General features: G+C 51.6%; 1 protein-coding gene across 1 annotated transcript in view; it reads right to left on the bottom strand.

Annotated features, from left to right (window-relative positions):
- Positions 1-19,057, bottom strand: part of LOC130679809 (WAS/WASL-interacting protein family member 1-like) — a 57,682-nt gene that overhangs the window by 31,026 nt on the left and 7,599 nt on the right. Inside the window, exons 3-6 of the mRNA XM_057489238.1 lie at positions 17,407-17,959; positions 3,644-3,755; positions 1,450-1,786; positions 705-969 (exon numbers count right to left, since the gene is read on the bottom strand). Of these exons, the coding sequence (XP_057345221.1) occupies positions 705-969; positions 1,450-1,786; positions 3,644-3,755; positions 17,407-17,959 (1,267 nt within the window). The remainder of the gene's footprint in view (positions 1-704; positions 970-1,449; positions 1,787-3,643; positions 3,756-17,406; positions 17,960-19,057) is intronic.

Below are 19,057 nucleotides of genomic sequence, written 5' to 3'. Positions count from 1 at the left end.
CCCTGATTTGCAGGCAACCTGCCAGGTGGAAGGGGGTGGGGAAGGATGCTCTCACCTATGACTATGCATGCTCCAGGGGCCTCCCTGCTGAGGCCAATCTCCCCAGCAGCCCGCCCCAGTCTCCCCACCTGACTTCTCTGCTAGGCAGTTATGGAAAACCAGCTGCCTTCCTCAAGCTCTCCTAGTGCACAGGCACCCAGAGACACAAACACTGTCCCAGGCCGCACAGTGCTCTCACACACACCACACGTGCAAGAGCTACCGCGCACACACACAGACACACACACACACACGCACGCACACACACGCAGAGGGCAGCAGACACCACAGCGACACACTCACCAGTGGGCCAAGCCGCCAACACGCAGCCGCAGGTACCTTGACACACTCCCTGGTCTACTGGCCTACTCCCGCGCTTACCCGTTTGGGAGCACAGGAGACCCCCCGAACCCCGCGGATGCACCCTCGCAGCAGCCATGCCCACGTACCCACGGACCAGACATCTGAACCATTACCCGAAGTCAGAGAAGCTGGCAGGCCTGGGGAGCTCCTGGCTGAGACCCAGTCACCTTCCTGGCTGGGTAGGTGCATGCGCTGCCCATTGCTTTCCAATGCCCACCCACAGCTTTCCACTTTCCTCCCAAGGACCATGCAACACCCCCAAACTCCCTGATAGAAAAGCCAACATGGGGGTGGCTACTTACTATGAACTGAGGTTGCTGCAAGGCGGCGAGGCCTGCAAGGGAACCAGGGAACCGGGTCCCTGGCAGGGGGGCCCCTGCTGGCGGTGGTACGAGTCTGAGGGATCTCGCAGTGGAGGGCCATGAGCGCTGGTGAAGGCAGCAACATCGGCATCAGCGGAAGAAGGCATTGGAGGACGGTGGTAGCGGCAGGCGTCTAGGGCGGGTGTCAGCGGGAGGCACCGGCGGGCAGGGCAGGAGAGGGGCGGGCTCCAGGACGGTGGCTGCGCTTTGGTGGAGAGAAGCGGCGATGGAGGCCAGTGGCTTTGCCTGGCGCGGGGAGGGGGGGCATGCTGGGCATTGGCTGCGGGCGACTCCGTCCCCTTACGCCGCTGCTGCTCAGCCCCCAGAACCGACACAGTCACCAGCCATGGACGCTGCCCTCCCACTGCCAATGCTTCCGTCGCCTTGCCCTCGCCTCTGGCTGCGCACCTGCCAACGGCAGCCTCGGAAGTCCACCTCGGGCACAGACACCCGCCCAGCAGACGCCACGGCCCACCATGGAGCGCAGCCTGTCCACGCTGCCGCCCACTGGAAACCCTGCTCCCCGCCACCGCCTCTGCCGCCTCTCACGGCGCACCTGCAGATGGCGGGCTGGACTCCGCCCCCGGCCGCAGACCCCGCCGCCGAGGAGCAACAGCCCGCAGCTCCCCGCAGCCGACTCATTCCCCAACCCGAAGCCGCCTGCCCCCTGGGGATGGCTGCTTACGGTGAGCTGCCGCTGCGAGGCCAGGCCTGCGTGAGAAGGGCACAGGGACCCTGGCAAGGTGGGGCCCTGGAGCCGGCGGTAGGCAGCCGCTGTTGGAGGGCTCCGGCCGGCGGTGCAGGGCTTTCGCGAGCGACGGCGACATCAGCGGGAGGAGGCCTTGGCCGGCGGGGACGGTATGAGTGGGAGGCACTGGCGAGCGGCGGGCGGGACCAGGCAGGAAGCTTCCTTCTCTGCAGCAGGTGATGGCGCAGCTGGACGGACACGTGGCGGGCACCGGAAGTAGGTGGCGCTGGCCGGCAGGAGGAGCATGCGCAGCAGGCACTGGAAGTGGGCGGTGCTGGAAGGCGGGAAGAGCATGCGCAGCCTTGGTTGCGGGCAGACCCCGCCCCCCGTGCGCGGCGGGCTCCGGAACAGGGCGGCGCTGGTAGGTGGGACGAGTGTGCGCAGCCTTGGACGCGGGCAGACCCCGCCCCCCTCAGGCGCTGCCCCCAAGCCCCAACGACAGAGCACGCGCATCAATCCCACACTCCCCTTTCTGTGCAGCATCCATGTAAAATAAAAGATGGTATTCACAGAACCCAAGAATGGACTACAGTTGCCAAAGGGAAAGGGACTGGGGAGGATGGGTGGGAAGGGAGGGATAAGGGGGAAAAGGGGACATTACTATTAGCAGACATAATGTAGAGAGGGGCACGGGGAGGGTTGTACAACACAGAGAAGACAAGTAGTGATTCTATAGCATCTTACTACACTGATGGACAGTGACTGTAATGGAGTATGCGGGGGGACTTGGTGATAGGGGGAGTCTAGTAAGCAACGTTCCTCATGTAAATTGTAGATTAATGACACCGAAATTAAAAAAACAAAGACGGCATACAACAAAAATTTAGGAGCTCAAAATAAGTTAGCAGAAACAATATTCTGGGAAAATCTTGGTAGCCGGAGTCCAAGCTTCATGCCAAAGCCTCCTCACCATGTCTATATATATGGAGAAGCTGGAAGGATAGGATGGGAGGGTAAAATATGGGAACAGGAAACAGTACTTGCACTGAGCTGACGGAATAGACAAGTATACTGGACACACACACACACACACACACACACACACACACACACACACACACTTCCCCTAGAGAAACACACACACACACACACACACTTCCCTTAGAGACACACACACACACACACACACACTTCCCCTAGAGAAACCTAGTCAAACAAAAAGGACTTAAAGGCCATTAGCTTGGGGTTGGTTTGGCCTGTCCCCACAACTGAGCAGGGCAGGACATGGCTCTAATAGGGCAGGGGGATGTTATCAGGCCAGCCCAGAAGGCTTGGAAACGGCTCTCTCAGGAAGCCAGCTCCACTCAGACAAGGCACACGGACGCCCACACATGTCAACAAGCATCCCTCAGAGACTTCAAGCCCCAGTTCAGTCCCTGCCCTCGGAAAGTATGATCTACAGGGAGAAGTCTCAACAAGTCCTGACCTGGTGGTGTGGACAGGCCACCAGGAAACTCAGAAGGGTGTCAGAAGGAAGTGAGGTCTGAGCCGGGCTTGAGGAATTTCTCCAAGTGAGACTCCAGGCAGAAGGGAGCCTGGACACAAGTGGTGTGTGTGGTGGGGCAGGGGCAGAGGCTACCACAGGACGTGGGCAGCTGTGAAAGGACTGAGGGAACCACTTTCAGAGGCCTCCAAGCCCAAGAGCAGACTCCCTTGGCCCAGTGGACAACAGGAAGGGAGTGGTATTTACTGCACACCCCTGGCTTGGCACCACCAGCACTGTCACCTCACCGAGTTGGACGCTCCCCCCTACACCCAGCTGCCTTGACAGAAAACACTGCTTCCTTGTTAGGCTGGATCCGACGAGGGTCAGAGAGGGCAGGTCTCAGGGAGCAAAGCGGCTGAGCCACCCATATGTGAGGAGAGCAGGACAGGAATGGTCAGCAGAACATAGGAGTCCAAGAACACCCCTGAGAAAGGCTGCTCAGCAAGGGTCCACCCCACAGTGCACAAAAGACATGGGGAGAGAAGGTCACAGGCATTCAGTCAGCCCAAACAGCAATCCGTCAGACACTCAGCCCCAGGAGGGCAGGGCCCCACACAGTCCCCCTAGGGATGACACCAAGAGTCCTAGCATCTCGGGTGACCCCACAGCCCTTGTCCTCTACCACTGCAAGCCCTGACCACATACATGTATGCCCAGCCTCGGTGTCCTAGACTTGAGCATAAGGATGGTCTTCGTGATCACTGCATTCCAGGTCCTCAGGACAGGGGCTGACACACAGTGGGGGCTCGGCAGGTATCTGATGAGTAAATGAACCCAAGTTAACTCCTTAAAGGCTGAGGCCGAGTTGTTCCTTTAACAATTAGTAGAGAACCCACTGTGTGCCGGACATGTTATTGGTGCTTGCTACATAACCATGAGCAAAAGAGCACAAGAGCCCTACCCTCCTGGGGCTGACAGCCCAGTGGCCACATTCACCTTTGTGTCCCCATCACATCACATGTCAGAGCATCCCCACTCCTTATGCCAGGCTCACTGAAGCAGAATGAATGGACTGTGGGAGGCGGGGTGTCTCAGAACTGGGTTGAAGCCCTGGCTCGGCACTGACTAGTTCTGAGCCCAGCTAACACCAACTGTCATCAGACGCAGGCGGTAAGCAGCATGCAGTACGCCAGAAGCCCCATCCGCATCCACACTCCCCACCCCCATCCCCCCTGCGGCCACTGCTGCCCTGCCGGCTTCCTCCCCCTGTACAGGACTGAGTATCTGAACCTTTCCATCAGTCAGGCTGCTCCAGACAACACTGATGCCCAAAACATGGCTCTCTCAGGAAGCCAGTTCCACTAAGACAAGGCACACAGACACCCACACATATCAACAAGCATCTCTTGGAGACTTCAAGCCCCAGTTCAGTCCCTGCCCTTGGAAAGTATGATCTACAGGGAGAGAAGTCTCAACAAGAGAACCTTAGCCCCCCCAGGAACCCAGCTGCACCCTGCAGTCCTGGAAACGATGCTGTCATTGCTCTCCTCAAGGAGACATTCTGTCCCACCACTTGGACAGTCATGTTCACAGTCTAGTCCTGGGACTCCCGGAGCCACAACCACCTGGAAGCTAGTTAACAGTCCTGCTTCCTGAACTCCAGCTGCACAAAGACCTCCCAAAGCAGAAGACAACCCTCCACGGGCCAGCCTCACTCCTCATCTCATGGCCACGAGATGGCTGCAGCTCCAGGCCTCAAAAGTGAACAACATTCTCAGAGGAAAAAGACCATCCTTCTTCCCTCTTAGGCATGTACAGTTCCCACTCCTACCACCATTGCCTCTAATGTCTCATTGGCAGGAACTAAGTCACTCGACATGCTCATACCTCAGCCAATCCCAGGCAAGGGAGCGGACCCACGAAGCCAGAGCCCAGGGCCACTGTCTCGACAATGGGTTTCAACCCCGGGCAAGTTCGCTATGGATTCAGTGTGACCAAAGTAAATGACAGCAAAACGTTCTTGGGGTGAAAAGGTTATACCCAACTTTATTTCCAGGTGGCAAGTCAGTCACTAAAATCCCGTTCACTCAGAGCGAGTCTGCATGCAGCAAGCTGGTCTCTGCCTCTGGGCCCCTCTGTCCGCACAGCTGTCCACTGGGCCCCTCTGTCCTCACAGCCATCCTCAGGGCCCCTCTGTCCACACAGCCATCCTGCACAGCCATCCTCAGGGCCCCTCTGTCCACACAACCATCCCACACAGCCGTCCTCCGGGCCTCTCCGCACAGTCGTTCCCCAAGCCTCTCTGCACAGTCGTCCCACACAGCTATTCTATGGGCCTCTGTCCTCGGCACTGCCACCACTCCAGCCTCTGCTCTGCTCTCCTGCAGCCTTGCAGCCCTGCCACCGTGTTGCACCCAGAGCACCGGGCAGAGCTCTTCATATAGAGTCAACAGCCATGTATTGCCCACAGGTGTGCAGTGAGCTTAGTCAACAAGGGCCAGGTGAGAATCCTGGCCACAGGAACTCTCATTTTATCCACAGACACAGACAGTGAAGCAGAAGGCAGGCAACTGGAGAGGCTGAGAACTGAGCAAACCTGGGCTCAGTCTGGAAAACAGTGAGTGCAGTGGAAAATGCTGGACTGAAAACCAGGGGGCCTCTGGATGTCCCCAGGCCACCTGACAACAGCAGCCCCAGAAGTAAACACCAGTCCTCACAGGACACCACTTCTCAGGGACAGCCACCACCTGTACTTTGGCACTCACTTCCATTCCAGAAGGCCCTTGGCCTCACTTCTCTAAGCCTGTTCCGACTGCTGAGGCATCTAGAGAAAGTCCTGTGTGTCAGTTCAGCACGGCACACCAAGTGTGAGCCTGACAGCTCATGACCGCACAAACAGCCCTCTGTCCTCTCGACACCGACCACCTAGGTGAGGAGACAAGGCCTGCACTGAGATGGGCAGTGTAGGGGAGAAACAGCCCTGAACTGGGAGATGGGGGAGGGGACGACAACACCCGCCAGAGACGGTGGCTGAAGGCTCACCCCGCATGGGCACCTGACCGGCAGTTACAGGCAGGGGTGCTGGTTGGGGTTTTTCCTTCCCTCCCATCTGGTCTTTACAACCACCCTAGAAGTTTGGCACTATTATTACAGGTTCATAATCCTTTATCCATAATTTTTAAAATCCAGGACTCTCTAAAAACCAAAAGCTGATTTTGTTGTTAATTGATTGGGCAGCAGAGCTTCAACTGAACCAACACAAGACTATGACCTATCTACCCCTTCTGCAATGACTGCTCATACGTTTTGAATCAGAAATAGTGACGTTTTACACAGTGCTGCCCCTAAACCCCACCAGCAGCGCCATATAATCCAGTATATGTTCCACATTCTGAAAGGTTCTGCATTCAGAAACACATCTGGCCCCAAGGGTTTCAGAACAGGGACTGGGGGTGTGTATTACTATTCTACATAAGATAAAGTAACTCTCTTAGGAAAAAGCAGAACCGCACTTGGGACTAAGCAACTGAACTCACAGGCCAGAGCTATGACCCACTGTGCTTCCATCACTCACCCACTGGTGATTTTAAGGAAGACACCCCCCACCCCACCCCACCCCATAGACCTCATCTATTTTCTCATCCATAAAATGGGGAGCTTGGACAAGATCAGTGGGTTTCAAATGTGGTTTAAAGCCGATTGGCCCTTCCTTCAAGGACACCTTAAGGAAAAGTGTCACTGCTCCAGTGAGCACGTTCGCAGCAGGGTTCTTCAACAGCACAGTTTGAAAACTGCTATGCAGTGATCTTTTGGGGCCATCTGGTTCTAACATTATATGGTTGTCTTCTCGAGGCAAACAGCCTTTCCTGTGAAAGAAGGACACCTGGAAAGAACGTGAACCAGACCCTGACAGACAGATAGGCTTCTGACCTGCAGAGAGGACTCCAGAGCCAAGCAGCATGCATGCAGGTGGGAAGACCGTAAGTAAGGTGTGTGAGAGGTTCCAGGAGGCCAGGCCAGCCAAGGGGGTTCCTGGGCCAAGGTGACAGGAGGACGTACATGCTGGAAAGGTTGGCTGATCAGGCAGATGAGTGTCAGGAATCCTCTTCCCTACCCCCTCGGAGCCTGAAATTCCTCCAAACAGGAGGCCAGGGGACAAGGTGGGCAGTCCCGGCCCCACTGTGTGCAACCACAAATTCACAGTCCTGTCCTCACTATAGCAACCAAGAGCCTCAAAGCTTAGCTCACAGCCATCAATATGTTATTGTCAAATAAGTGACTCTTGTGATTCCAAAAATCAGAGCATATGATCTGCCACAAAGACACATCCTTCAGAGGACAACAGGACAGAGTAAGAGCAGGACGGCGGCCCTGGGCAGGCCAGAATGGAGGGTCACCAAGGTCTCACTGGTGTCCTTCCCACTCTCTAGGGGCAGTATGACTCCCAGGAGTCTGTAGCAGCCCAGGAATGTTCAGAAGCCATTCTAAACAACAGTGCCACCTTCTCGCCTCAGCCCTGCAGACTCTCAGGCTGTTTCCAAAGAAGCCCTTCAGGTCAGTGGACAGCCCCCCAGTTCACCATTAACTCTTCCCTCTTTGGGAAGGCTCCAGAGGCCTTACTGAGACCAGAGAGTGGTCCAGGAGCCCAGCCTGCCTCCAGGAGGGGAAGCCCCAGGGCTGGCAACAGTGCCATAAGAAATATCAGCTATTGGCAAATGCAAGAACTTCACTCCCACTCAGTGGTGTAAATACATTTTGTAACCAAACTTTGCCCTAGAAATAGTCTTTGTTTCAGGCACCATTTCCCTACCTACCCATCACCAAGAGGTAATTAGAGTGTCTCATAATCACACCTAATCAGAAGGGCAATGATCCCTTAAAGGACAAACTACCATTTGGGGCCCACTTGCTCTCTCTCAGGGAGCTCACTCACTGAGCTCCTGTAAAAAGATTAACAGATGGGCAAAGGGAGAAAGAAGCAGACACTGCCTCAGAAGGGAGTGGCTAGCTGTCAGGGCTGGCTCAGGCCTCCAAGATGCCTGCTTCTGTTACTGAAATATGTGGGAGGCATGAGTTCAGGTGTGTCACTTCTAGCCAGGTCTTCCTCCCAGCCAGCTGACATCAAGGACTTGGCCTGCCTTGCCTGGGGTTACTGCGCGTCAGTAGAAGGAAGTGAACACCAGAATTTTGCATATACCAAGGTTTATGTATCATCAAACCATTACATCCTCACAGCCACCATAGAGGAACAGGACTACTAACCCTATGGTACCCATGTGGAAACACAGGCTCTGATGGGTCAAGTGACCAGCTCAAGGTCACGCAGCCAGCTATAGGCAGAGTCCGAATAGAGTAATACAGTTTCTCATAGGGCAATGAACCTCGCCATCGGGAGGCTGGAGGGTGACATTCTGGGGAAAGAGGGCAGCTGGGACCTAGTCTTGAGTGGATTTTTCTCCCACCACCCCCTTAACTTGTGTGATGACACTCTTGCTGGAACTCACCAGGGCCTGGCATAAAGCTGCTGCACATTTTGCTTTCTTGAGATGGAGTGATTTTGAGATGGAGTGATTACCATTTGGGGCCTAGTTGCTCTAAGTGAGCTCACTAGCCTTCATGGAGGAGTATGAGGCAGAGAAGGGATTTCTGGGTTCTGTTTTCAGCTTGGCATTTGCCCTTTTCTTCCTTATCCACCTCTTGGCAGAACTGTCTAAACCTCTTTATCTCCAAGGAATCAGGCTGGAGCAGAATGCTCTGAGGGTGTCCGCTATTTAGAGTCCTCGTGGGGAGGGGCCGCCAGGTTACCAAAGGCTGCTGAGGGGGAGGCCCACTGCAAGCAGCAGCATGGGGATTGGATGCTTCCTCTGTTCAGAACCCTCCATGGCTCCCACCTCACTCACAGAAAAGCCAAAGACTTGACCATGACCTCTGAGGCCCCACGTGATCTGGCCCTGCCACCCCTCTGCCCTTATTAGGCCTCTGCCCTTGAGACCCCCCGCCCTGGAACACACTTCTCCATCACCTCAGGCCTTATCTCAGATGCTGCCCTCCTAGTGAGGCCCTACCTGGTCACCCTAGTTAAACCAGGAGTCCTGTACCCCCACAGCACCACACTCCCAAAGCACTGTCTTTCCTCCCCTCTTTATTCCTTTGCTATCACCAACCACTCTCTCACATCCTGTAAATCTGACTTAATGATTTGATTTATCTGTCTCCCTGCCGCTTCCCCACTGGCACATGTGCTGCATAAGGAGAGGATGTTTATCCGTTCTGTTTTGTTCACTGGTATACCCCCAGTGCCCCAAATGGAAACTAGCACACAGCAAGTACTATTTGTGGAATGAATGAATGAATGAATGAATGGCTTGCCTACTAAGGCATCAGGCTCTGTGCCCAGTCCTGGGATTCATTAGCTCCTTCGATCCTCCTCACAACCCAGACCAACTAAGTCTTTAACTCTCCATTCTAAGATGAGGAAACACGTTCAAAGTAGTGAAGGATCTGGCTAAGGACACAGTTAGGAAGTGGCAGGGACTCAGGCATTGGTCTGGGTGGTTCCAAATATGATGGTCTTTTCTGCCTGGGGCTGCTTTCAAAGTGTCTTAGTACAACACACGACATTAACTTGCTTTCCTTATTCTCAGCATCAAGTGCTGTAGCTTAAGGATTTTGCCAAACATGCCCAGAATCTGATGTCTAGTGTAACCAAAAGGATTCAAGGGGGAGGTGGTATGACCAAATCTATACTTTTAAATCACTGGCTTTGACTGCATCAGGACCTCTTCTTTCCCAATTCTATCCTTAAGCACAGACAAATCCTAAGGCCCATTAAAAGTTATGATAGAGTGTACGTTTAAGTAAAAGATGAATGCTTTGGTTGAAATATGCACTCCTAGAAGTCCTGGTTTCTATGGAAACCTCTTGACTATTAAGTGACAGTTGTTCTTAATGTTTACATTATTGTGGTCCCCAAAGGAGCAATTCTGTGGCTTCCTTATCTGTGGCCATACAACTTCTGCTTCATTATATCCTTGGGAACTACAATTCTACTACTGAATACTCTTTTCATTTGTATGCTTTGCCTAGATCAAGCCCAAACTGGCCTCTGTTTAACCTCTTGTGCAGCCTTCTGGGGAGTTTTTCTATTACATCTTCTACAGGACTGACTGATCCCATGTCCCCCCTTCAAATTTAGTCTTGTTCACAAACAGCCCCATTTCCTACAATAGCTCCTTATGTGGTTGTCTTGTTAGCAGAAAAAGGGAAACAGGAAGGGTGATCTGATTTGGTGGTGAATAAGATGAGTTCAAAATTGAGTCACTCAGAGGTTGAGTTGCCCTCCGAATGGAAATGTACCACAGCAGGAGTGGAGCCCAACTCATTCTGAAGATGGACATTGACAATTACCCTTATAGAGGGGCTTGATTTACTATAGGAGTGAGTGTAGAGAGGGCTGTAGTGGTGAGGAGAGGGGCAAGAACCACCAAAGAAGAAAAGTAAGTGAGCTGGGGGGAAGATGGGAAATAACGTTTAGTAAATATCTACCAGAGGCCAGGCACTGGGGGCTAGGCAAACACTACCACATTCCCGTCTCCCATTTCTGGGTGCCATTCTTCCTGCTTTACAGACAGAGGGAAAAAGACTCGGCTCCCTAGGTCGCTCGGTAACTTGTCTTAGGGCAAGAGAAGCCCAGAGGCTATATCTGTAATAACAGTGGGGCTGTGTGGCCCAAGGAGAGGCAGAAAGGCTTCCTGGAGGGATGGAGCAGAGGTTATCTAACCTAGACTTACTTGATTCCCAAATCCATGCTTTCTCTAGCCCCGCAAATTAGAATACATCTAGAAAGGAGTAGGAGGTCAGCAGAACTGCAGACCTACAAGAAGTCCAAGAGATGGGGCCTGGAAGAGGCAAAAAGTCAGACAGAATGGAGCCACTGTGACCCTGAAGGTGGGCTCTCTGCAGACCATGTGAATGGGAATGAGACCGGGTGGGGGATATGTGGGAAGGAACAAGAGGCTGTAAGCACTGATCATGTTTTTGAGAAGAGTGGCCAGGAAAGGAAGGAGGAAAATGCTTAGGGGTAGTGGGTTTGTGTGGGGGGCTTTACTTTTCTGTTCAGTTATAAGTTTTTTTGGAAGAGTAAGAAGGGTATGAGAAATTGATAGTATCCAAAAACAGGATTGTTTTCCTGACCAAAGGTCAGAATGGAATAATCACAGGCTCCTGGCAGAGGGTGAGGAGCGAGGAACTTATTTGGCAGGGTGCTCACCCAAGTGAGAAAGGCAGGTTTGAAACTGATATTTGAGGGAGAGGCAGGAAAAACCTTGACTGAAAAAGAGGAGCCAAATGCTTTGGAGACTGAGTATACAAGGAAATGGAAACACCGCCAGTGTTGCAGCCTGTAGGAAGCCTCTACAGGAAAGAGGAGGATTAAATCTCATAGCTCCGTATTCCTCTGTAATATGGCTATCACAGAGAATGGCCAAAATTCAAATAATTGCATTTGATAAATACAACATCTATTACTACTGAGTGTTTCCTAAGTGCAAGCTTACATGTATTACCTTTCTGCATGGCATGAAAAATGAAATGAAACTGAAGTTTCAGGGAAATTAAGTTAATTTACTCAATTCATACAAGTTTGCATAACGAGAAAGTTGCAGTCGAAACTCAAACCCAAGTTTGTCCATTTCCTGAACCATCAGCCCTACTGAGTCTTCAGGCTGGCAGAGATGACCTCAGGGAACATATCTGGATGGAAAAGATGAATATCAATAAGAATTCCTTTCTGAAAGACAGTAACCAACAGAAGCAGTAGAGAATGAACTTGGGATGTCTGGGAAGAGGTATATCGGAGTGGGGATTCATACCCTTGGGGACAGAGGTCGGGTGGTGAGTCACTGGACAGGAACTCATCATAGGAGAAGCTACAGGTTACATGTTCTTGGCCCTTGAACACTATGGATAGGGAAGATGTGGCTTTCCTAACATGGATCTCAAAGCTGGTCTAATTGAGGCAAGACAGAATAGTTTTTTCTACCATCTCCTAAGCAGTAAAAATCTCATGTACTAAAAAGCAGAGCTTCAGATTATTTCTTGAGTTTCTCAGTAGACAATACGATCTCCCAAAGAATACAGATGGCAGCAAAAGAAAATCCCATCTTGCACTGAATTCAGCTACTTAAAAAAGAACTAGTTGTGAAGTGGAAGGAAAGGAACTTTGGGGAAATGAGTTACTTCATATGAGCCAGGCAGATCATACATAAACCTGGACATTAAGAAAGCATATTAAAAAGCAGAGAAGATTTAGATCAGAGACTGTAAAGAGAGGATAGCTTGAGACCAAAAAGTTCACAAAAGCAAAGTTGTGAAGACACAACCACAATCAATAGGCAGAAATAAGTAGAATAAGGAGAAAATGGACATGCTGGCATATGTATTAGTAGTTTTTCAGTCACTCGGAAATGGCAGTTGTATAGTGGTCCAGTTATTGAAGATCAGAGATGGATTTCCAAGGGACACGCACCATGAGGGAGCTCTGGAACACAGGCAAGATTATGACATGATTCCTAGCTCTGAGTTGTATACAAAAGTGTCTCTCTCAGTACTTAAAACAGAGTAAGGACTCAAAAAGTGTTCAGATCAGCTTGGAGAAGAACCAAGTGAAATTCTATAAATCAATTTTATTGTGTTGAGTCTGATAAAAAGATATTTATTGTCAGTATTACAGTAGCCATCATTTATTAAGTGGATCCCACATGCTAGGCATTGTTTGAACTATTTTCCATGCATTTAATATTTACAATAACCCCAAGAACTAGGTGTTATTAATATCCATGTTTTATCCTCATATGAGGATAGAGAGTTGATTAACTTGTCCTGTAGAAGGTGGTCTACAGTCATTACTGTAAGTGAAAGTGTTACCTTCACCAAAGGCTGATTCTCTTTGTATGACATTCAGGAATCCTACTGGAAGGGATTTCATTATAGTGGTTTCTGTGTCTGTTACTGCATCATATGGATCCTGCTTTACTCATGGTGAGACACATATCCTGTTAGAAGAGAAATTCTGCTTCCCAGATTTGTTCTCATTCCTGAGTCAGTTGACTTTGATGCTGAGCTTCTATGCTGTAATTGTTCCTGGGGAGCTGAACAGTGCAGCTGAGGCACAGTGGACCTGGAGCAGGAAGACTTGGCATACAGGGCCTGCCCTAGAGCTTGGACAGGTCACCTGCCACCATGGAGACAGTCAGCAGCAAGCTTAGATCAGGACTTTGGTTCATGGTCAGTTCTGTCTCACAGATGGTGAATGACTGTGCAAGTTAATGTCAGCAACCCAACCCCACTGCTGTGGGCTGGACTGTATCCCCCCAATTCATATGTTGAAGCCTTAACCTCCAGTGTGACTATAATTGGAGTTTGGGCCTACAGGGAGGTCCTTAAGGTTAAATGAGGTCATAGGCGTGGAGCCTCATCCAATATAACTGATGTCTTTCTAAGAGGAGGAAGATAAATTAGAGATCTCTCTCTCCATACATGCACACATAAGAGGCCATGTGAAGACACAGTGAGAAGGCAGCCACGTACAAGCCCAGAAGAGAGGCAGGCCTCACTGATAACCAACTTGAATGGCACCTTGATCTTGGCCTTCCAGCCTCCTGAACAGTGAGAAGATAAATCTGTTGTTTGAACTATCCAGTCTCTGGTATTTTGTAATGGCAGCTCTAGATGATTAACAAACCTGCCAAGCCTGCTTTCCTACGAGGTGGGGATTAATGATAATACATACTCATAGCCCCTGTCTGCTCCTGTATTCTAAGAAAGGCCATGTAAAAAGCTGAGGGTAGTGCCTTTAGCACAGTAAGAGCTTGATGATTTTCAGTTATGTTATTAATACTGAAATACAGTTCCTTCCCCAGTATCCTGGACATGACAGTCCTACTTCCCACACAGTAGTTATGGGGATGCAATGAGATGTGTTTCTTAAGTCTTCCTTCCCTGACAACAGTCCAACAGGAGACAGTGCACACACCCACCTGGGGACAGGGACGTGACAAGAAAGGTCTACTGGAATGATTTTTGGTCTCATGTTTTATCTTAAAAACACATATGCATCTTGCACTCTAATTCATATATAGTCATGTTTGCTTTAATTCATAAGATGTTTGCCATTATTTATCAGGTAGACAACTTATGATCTAGACAGATAACTTGGTCTTGTGCGCCTCACCCACATGACCACTTCATTCAAATTTTAAGAAGGCCTTTGCAAGTCACAAAGAACTGTCCTGATGTGAGGATTTAGTTATCATTTCTGAAAAATCAACATTGCAATTAATTAATTTGGGGGGAACCATAAGGTGTGTTTCATATTACTAATTAACTAACTGAACCAACCATGTTAGTGAGCTTCTACTATGTGCCAGTAGAGCAACCACACAGATCCCTTCCCAGCCTTCCATTAGCTGACAGTCAGGCAGGCAGGTGGACACCAAACACACAGTCCAATAACTAACTGTTAAGAGTTATGGCACATCATGACAAAAGCTGTGAAGGAAGAATGCTAGGAAAGCCTGCAGCAGCAAGGGAGATGGTAAGAGCCTTAGAACATTCTGAGTATGAACAGATTCCTGGGAAGTTCAGATTCCTAAGGAGAATGCTCTGGCGGCAGCCTCCTGAAGTGAGGTGTCAATTATTATGCTTTTAAAAGCTCAGTTATTGTCACCCTTGGTTTGTCTAAGGAGGATATTGTTTCCACAAGTCTGGGAAGGCTAGGTATGAATTTTTATACTGGGGACCAGACAGGGTGATATTTGACAACTTTCAGGGAGGTGATGACTTGGGGACAGTGCTCTTTGCCTTAGATGTACGGTATGATGTTGGAGGTGGGAAAGTAGGCTTGAGGGACATTAGAGGTGCCTCCTTTCTCTTCCTGTTTTTCTTCCCTAGTGAGTGTGTATGCACTTTGCACACTTGTCCAGGAGTCACTTAACACATGAGAACTGCTTTACAGATCACAGTCTTAGTGCCCAAAGAGCCAAACAGAAGAAGCCCCATCCATATCCTGCCTGCCCTTTCAGGCCCTGAAAGGAGGAGGTGTTTGCAGTATTTTGTTGGGATTGGTGGAGGGGGGGGGACGTTGTCGCCAACATATTGGACTGGAAGCCAGGGGTTCCCTACAGAACTCCTGCCACCTGGCTTTGCCTGTACTAGGAGTGCAGGGAAGCTTATGCCAAATCCTGCTCATGTGCTCATCCCTGTCACCAGCCCTCCTGTAGCTTCCACATCCCCAGTCAGTGCGTGTTTCCTTCCTGGGGGCCTCAGCACAGCAGAGAGGCAGATGGAAGAAAGGTGTAAAATTAATGTAGGGAGGCGGAGGGACTTTCACAACATTTCGCAACAATGCTTCAGTATGTTGGCACAACGCTCTACAACTTACAAGTACATTCACACGTGCTATCTGTCTGGCTCTCAGAGGTGGGCGCTGATCCCCAGCCTTAGATTCTGCCTCCCATTTCTTTACAGACACATGTCCTTTGAGATGTCTAGGTCTTTTCTAGACCACGGTCCCAGAGGAAGAATGAATTCTTTCCTCATGTCAATTCCAATTTCTGCAAGCCCTCACCACTTCTGTGAAACTTCTATCAAACACATTTCTGAAAGAGTCGGGGCAGGAAGGGGCTGCAGAGACCATCTAATCCAACTTAGTCACTAGCACAAAGAAGAAAAGGGACTGAGCTAAGGCCCCACAGCCTGTCAGGAAACCAGCAAGGCTCAGACACCTGAAGGTAGACACGCACACGTACACTGCCCCCATTCTCCCAATGCCTTACATAACTGCAAACTTCGCCCTCCTGGGGCTTCTCACGGGTGCACAGTGGGTGTTTCCTAAGTCGGGGTGTTTGGGAGTGTAACCTGTCAACCTTATTTTACCCTACCTGAGGGGAATGGGGTGGGAGGAGCTCACCATTCTCAGGGATCCTGTAGGGGATTCTTTTACAAAATGAAGACTCTAGTATGAAAACGGGTTTTGCACACAGGAGGCGACTCAGTCCTGGGACTGAGGGACTGACACACACGCGGGCTGCCCTAGCAGGAGGCACCTGTAAACACAGCATCCGGCCTTCCAAACCCTGAGCGCAACCCCTCTGAATGCTGCTCAGCCCCCACCCCACTGCCACCTCTCCCCTCCACCTCCACCTCTCCAGACAGTTCTCCCAAGGTGGGCTGAGGTCTTAGACCTGTCTGTTTGCTAAACAGTAAGTTAAGAATCTTACTTCTTAACTTCCTGGGTGTTAAAATGCAATCTTATCTTTAAGATGGGATCCTTTCTGCCTTTTACTATATATTGCTTGTGGCTGGGCTTACTTGCTATATTAATTGCCCAGGTTATATATTACTTGATTAGGGGCTGGAGGAGGAAGAGCAGCATCTAGGCAAAGTTAAAGATAAACTGGGTCTTTTAGCAGGCTAAAGTAAATTTTACAATACCCTCACTTAATTGACACAATGAAGACATGGGCTAGGCTGAGGTATTTTCTTATCTGGGGGATGTTCAAACATTCCAGGCCAGGTTACTCCTGGCTTTTTAGTTTTAACTGATCTTCACGGAAGAATGCTTATACGACCAGTTTGATATTTTACTTTAGAGAATTAATATGACTCTGACTTTGCTGAATTGTTTAATACGGAGTTTTGGTAGGGGTCTTTTTCCAGAGGCCCCCACCCTACTCTCACTACACCCAGGGACCCTGTCTCAGAATCCCTGTGGCTAGTTATAAGTTAGTTACTCAGCTGCAGATTTCAAACCGAAATGACAGAAAGATATTAATTTCTAAATACAAGAAAATGCACTGTCAGTTCCCAGATCAAAGTAAAGAAACTTCATTACCAAATAAAAAATTACGAGAGATACCTAATGAAAAAGATTTTAATTTTAGAGGCGCTGCTTCCGGGCGGCCTCTCCCCCGCCGCGGGTCACACTTGAACTTCAGCCGGCCCGGCCCTCGCCGAAAAAACCCACACACGGCAAAACGCCCGCCGGCCTCCCCGTCTGCTCGGCCCCGGCCCGGGCGGCGGGAGCAGGTCGGCGGCGCGACCCCGAGCCGAGCGTACGCGCGCCACGGAGCGGAGCAGCCGCCCTCACCACCCGGGCCGGAAAGGAGGAGCGGCGGCTCCGGCTGGCCCCTCCCCCCTGCCAGGGCGAACTTCGGACGCCCGCCCTGGGCGCACCTGCTCCGCACCCTCCCTTCACGGGCGGCCCCTCCGGCGGAGCGCGTCAACTCCCGGCCCCGGCGGGGCCCCACGAGCCCACCACCCACGTCGGCCGCTTCCCGGCCCCGCGGGCCACGCGCTGCCCGCCGAGCCACCTGCACGGCCGCCCCCTCATCCGGCTCCACCGCGCCCTCAGACGGAGGCAGGGGTCCCCGCGCCCCATCCGGGTTCCGCCGCGCCCCGCGGCCACGTACCTTCCAGCCCGCAGGGCTGTCGCTGTCGCCTTCACCCCTGAAGTAGGGCCCGCTCTGGAACCTCCACTGCAGAAATGCGACAGCGGGAGCCGCTTCTCGGCCGAGCTCTCTGAAGTCCGACCGGGGCAGCGGCTCCAAGTCCGGGTCGATCGCAGCCCTCCGCCCGCTGCGGGAGACCCGAGAAAGGCGAATGCGGCACCGGGAGCCCAGCGGGCGCGAGGCGGCGATCCGAGGCCGGGCACGAGGTCGGTGCCGCCCCCGCATGCGCGCCGGGAGGATGGCGCAGCCGAGCAGCGGCGCGGGTCCATCAACATCTGGTCTTCGCAGGGGCCGCTCCTGCCCGGGGCCAGCGGACCGAAGCACGGAGAGAGCAGCCGAAGCTGCCTCGCCCGCGGCGCTCGAGACGCTACTGACTTGAATACGGTGGTAGCGGAGCCTACAGCTACTACGCAGCCGCAGGACTTACGCCCCTGCGCCCAATGACTGCCCGCCCCCGACTGACGGCCCTTGCTACCAATGAGCGCGAGGCGCCGCGGCGCAGGCCCGCCTCCGACTGACGGACCTCACAGCCAATGAGCGCGCGGCGCAGCGGCGCTGGCAGCCAGATGTGTCTATTCCCTCCTGCTACCTTGGTCAACCCTCCCTTCCAGGACCCACCGAGACCTGGGGACCCCTGTGCATCAGTCACTCAGATGCCTCCTGCCAGGGGCTGCTATTTCCTTGTGCGGTTCCAGCCTTGCTCTAAATAACACCACACATGACCAGGCAGGGAGACAGGCCCTTCTACCGACCATGTGGTATGAACTCCATTAACATCTGCTCTGACCTGCGCTGATTCCATCGTTAGCCGTACATACATCTCAAAATCCCCCAAATGCCAAAAAGCAGTAATGGGCGTCTGCTATGCTTGTTTAGTGAGTCGTAAAATGAGCCAGTGGGACGATGTGTTTCTTCCCATCCAGTCCCCAGCTAAGTAATGGCCAGGAACTGGAAGAAGGGCAAGATGCACCAGACAGTAGCTCAAAGCGTTGGCTCTTCTAATCACAACTGATTAAAAGGCAAAAATATTTACATGCACATACTGTTTTCCATTACCTTAAAAAAATCTCAGTAATTACTTCTCCATCATCATTTTGGGAGAATGTTAACAACATTGATCTTTGATCCTTTAATTATGGTAAGCCCTGATAGGAGGATCCTAGGGGCTGGCTCCTCCCCACCTCCGCTCCTCTACTCAGACCGGCCTGCCTACCTCACCTGTGTCCGGCTTCCCTCTGCGGTCCCCAGTCCCCAAGGCCGTTCCAGCTCAGCAGGGATCCCCTGACCTGAACTCCTTTCATGTCTTATATTTTAGCAAATGCTGACTTTTTGTGAAAGAGAAATTTGAGAAGAAAACACACCCGTAATTCTTTTACTGTACAAATTCTTGCTCCCATTTGCTCACATCCACTACCATTTTCATTACTAATGTGGACGTTTTACATGGTCTTTCCCTAGTGCACATATCAAATTGTTTTTACATCTACTTGGCACTATTTTCTCAAGATCTAGGTCTCTGAAAACGACCACTGTATGAACTGCATCATATCCCAGCACCCTTGGAGCCATCGTTCACCTTCCATCCCGCAGGTGCAGACATGCTTCTTCTCCC

The sequence above is a fragment of the Manis pentadactyla genome, chromosome 12, assembly GCF_030020395.1.
Source record: "Manis pentadactyla isolate mManPen7 chromosome 12, mManPen7.hap1, whole genome shotgun sequence".
Classification (NCBI taxonomy): domain Eukaryota; kingdom Metazoa; phylum Chordata; class Mammalia; order Pholidota; family Manidae; genus Manis; species Manis pentadactyla.
The sequence above is the reverse complement of the archived record's forward strand: the minus strand, read 5'-3'. Positions and strand labels throughout refer to the sequence as shown.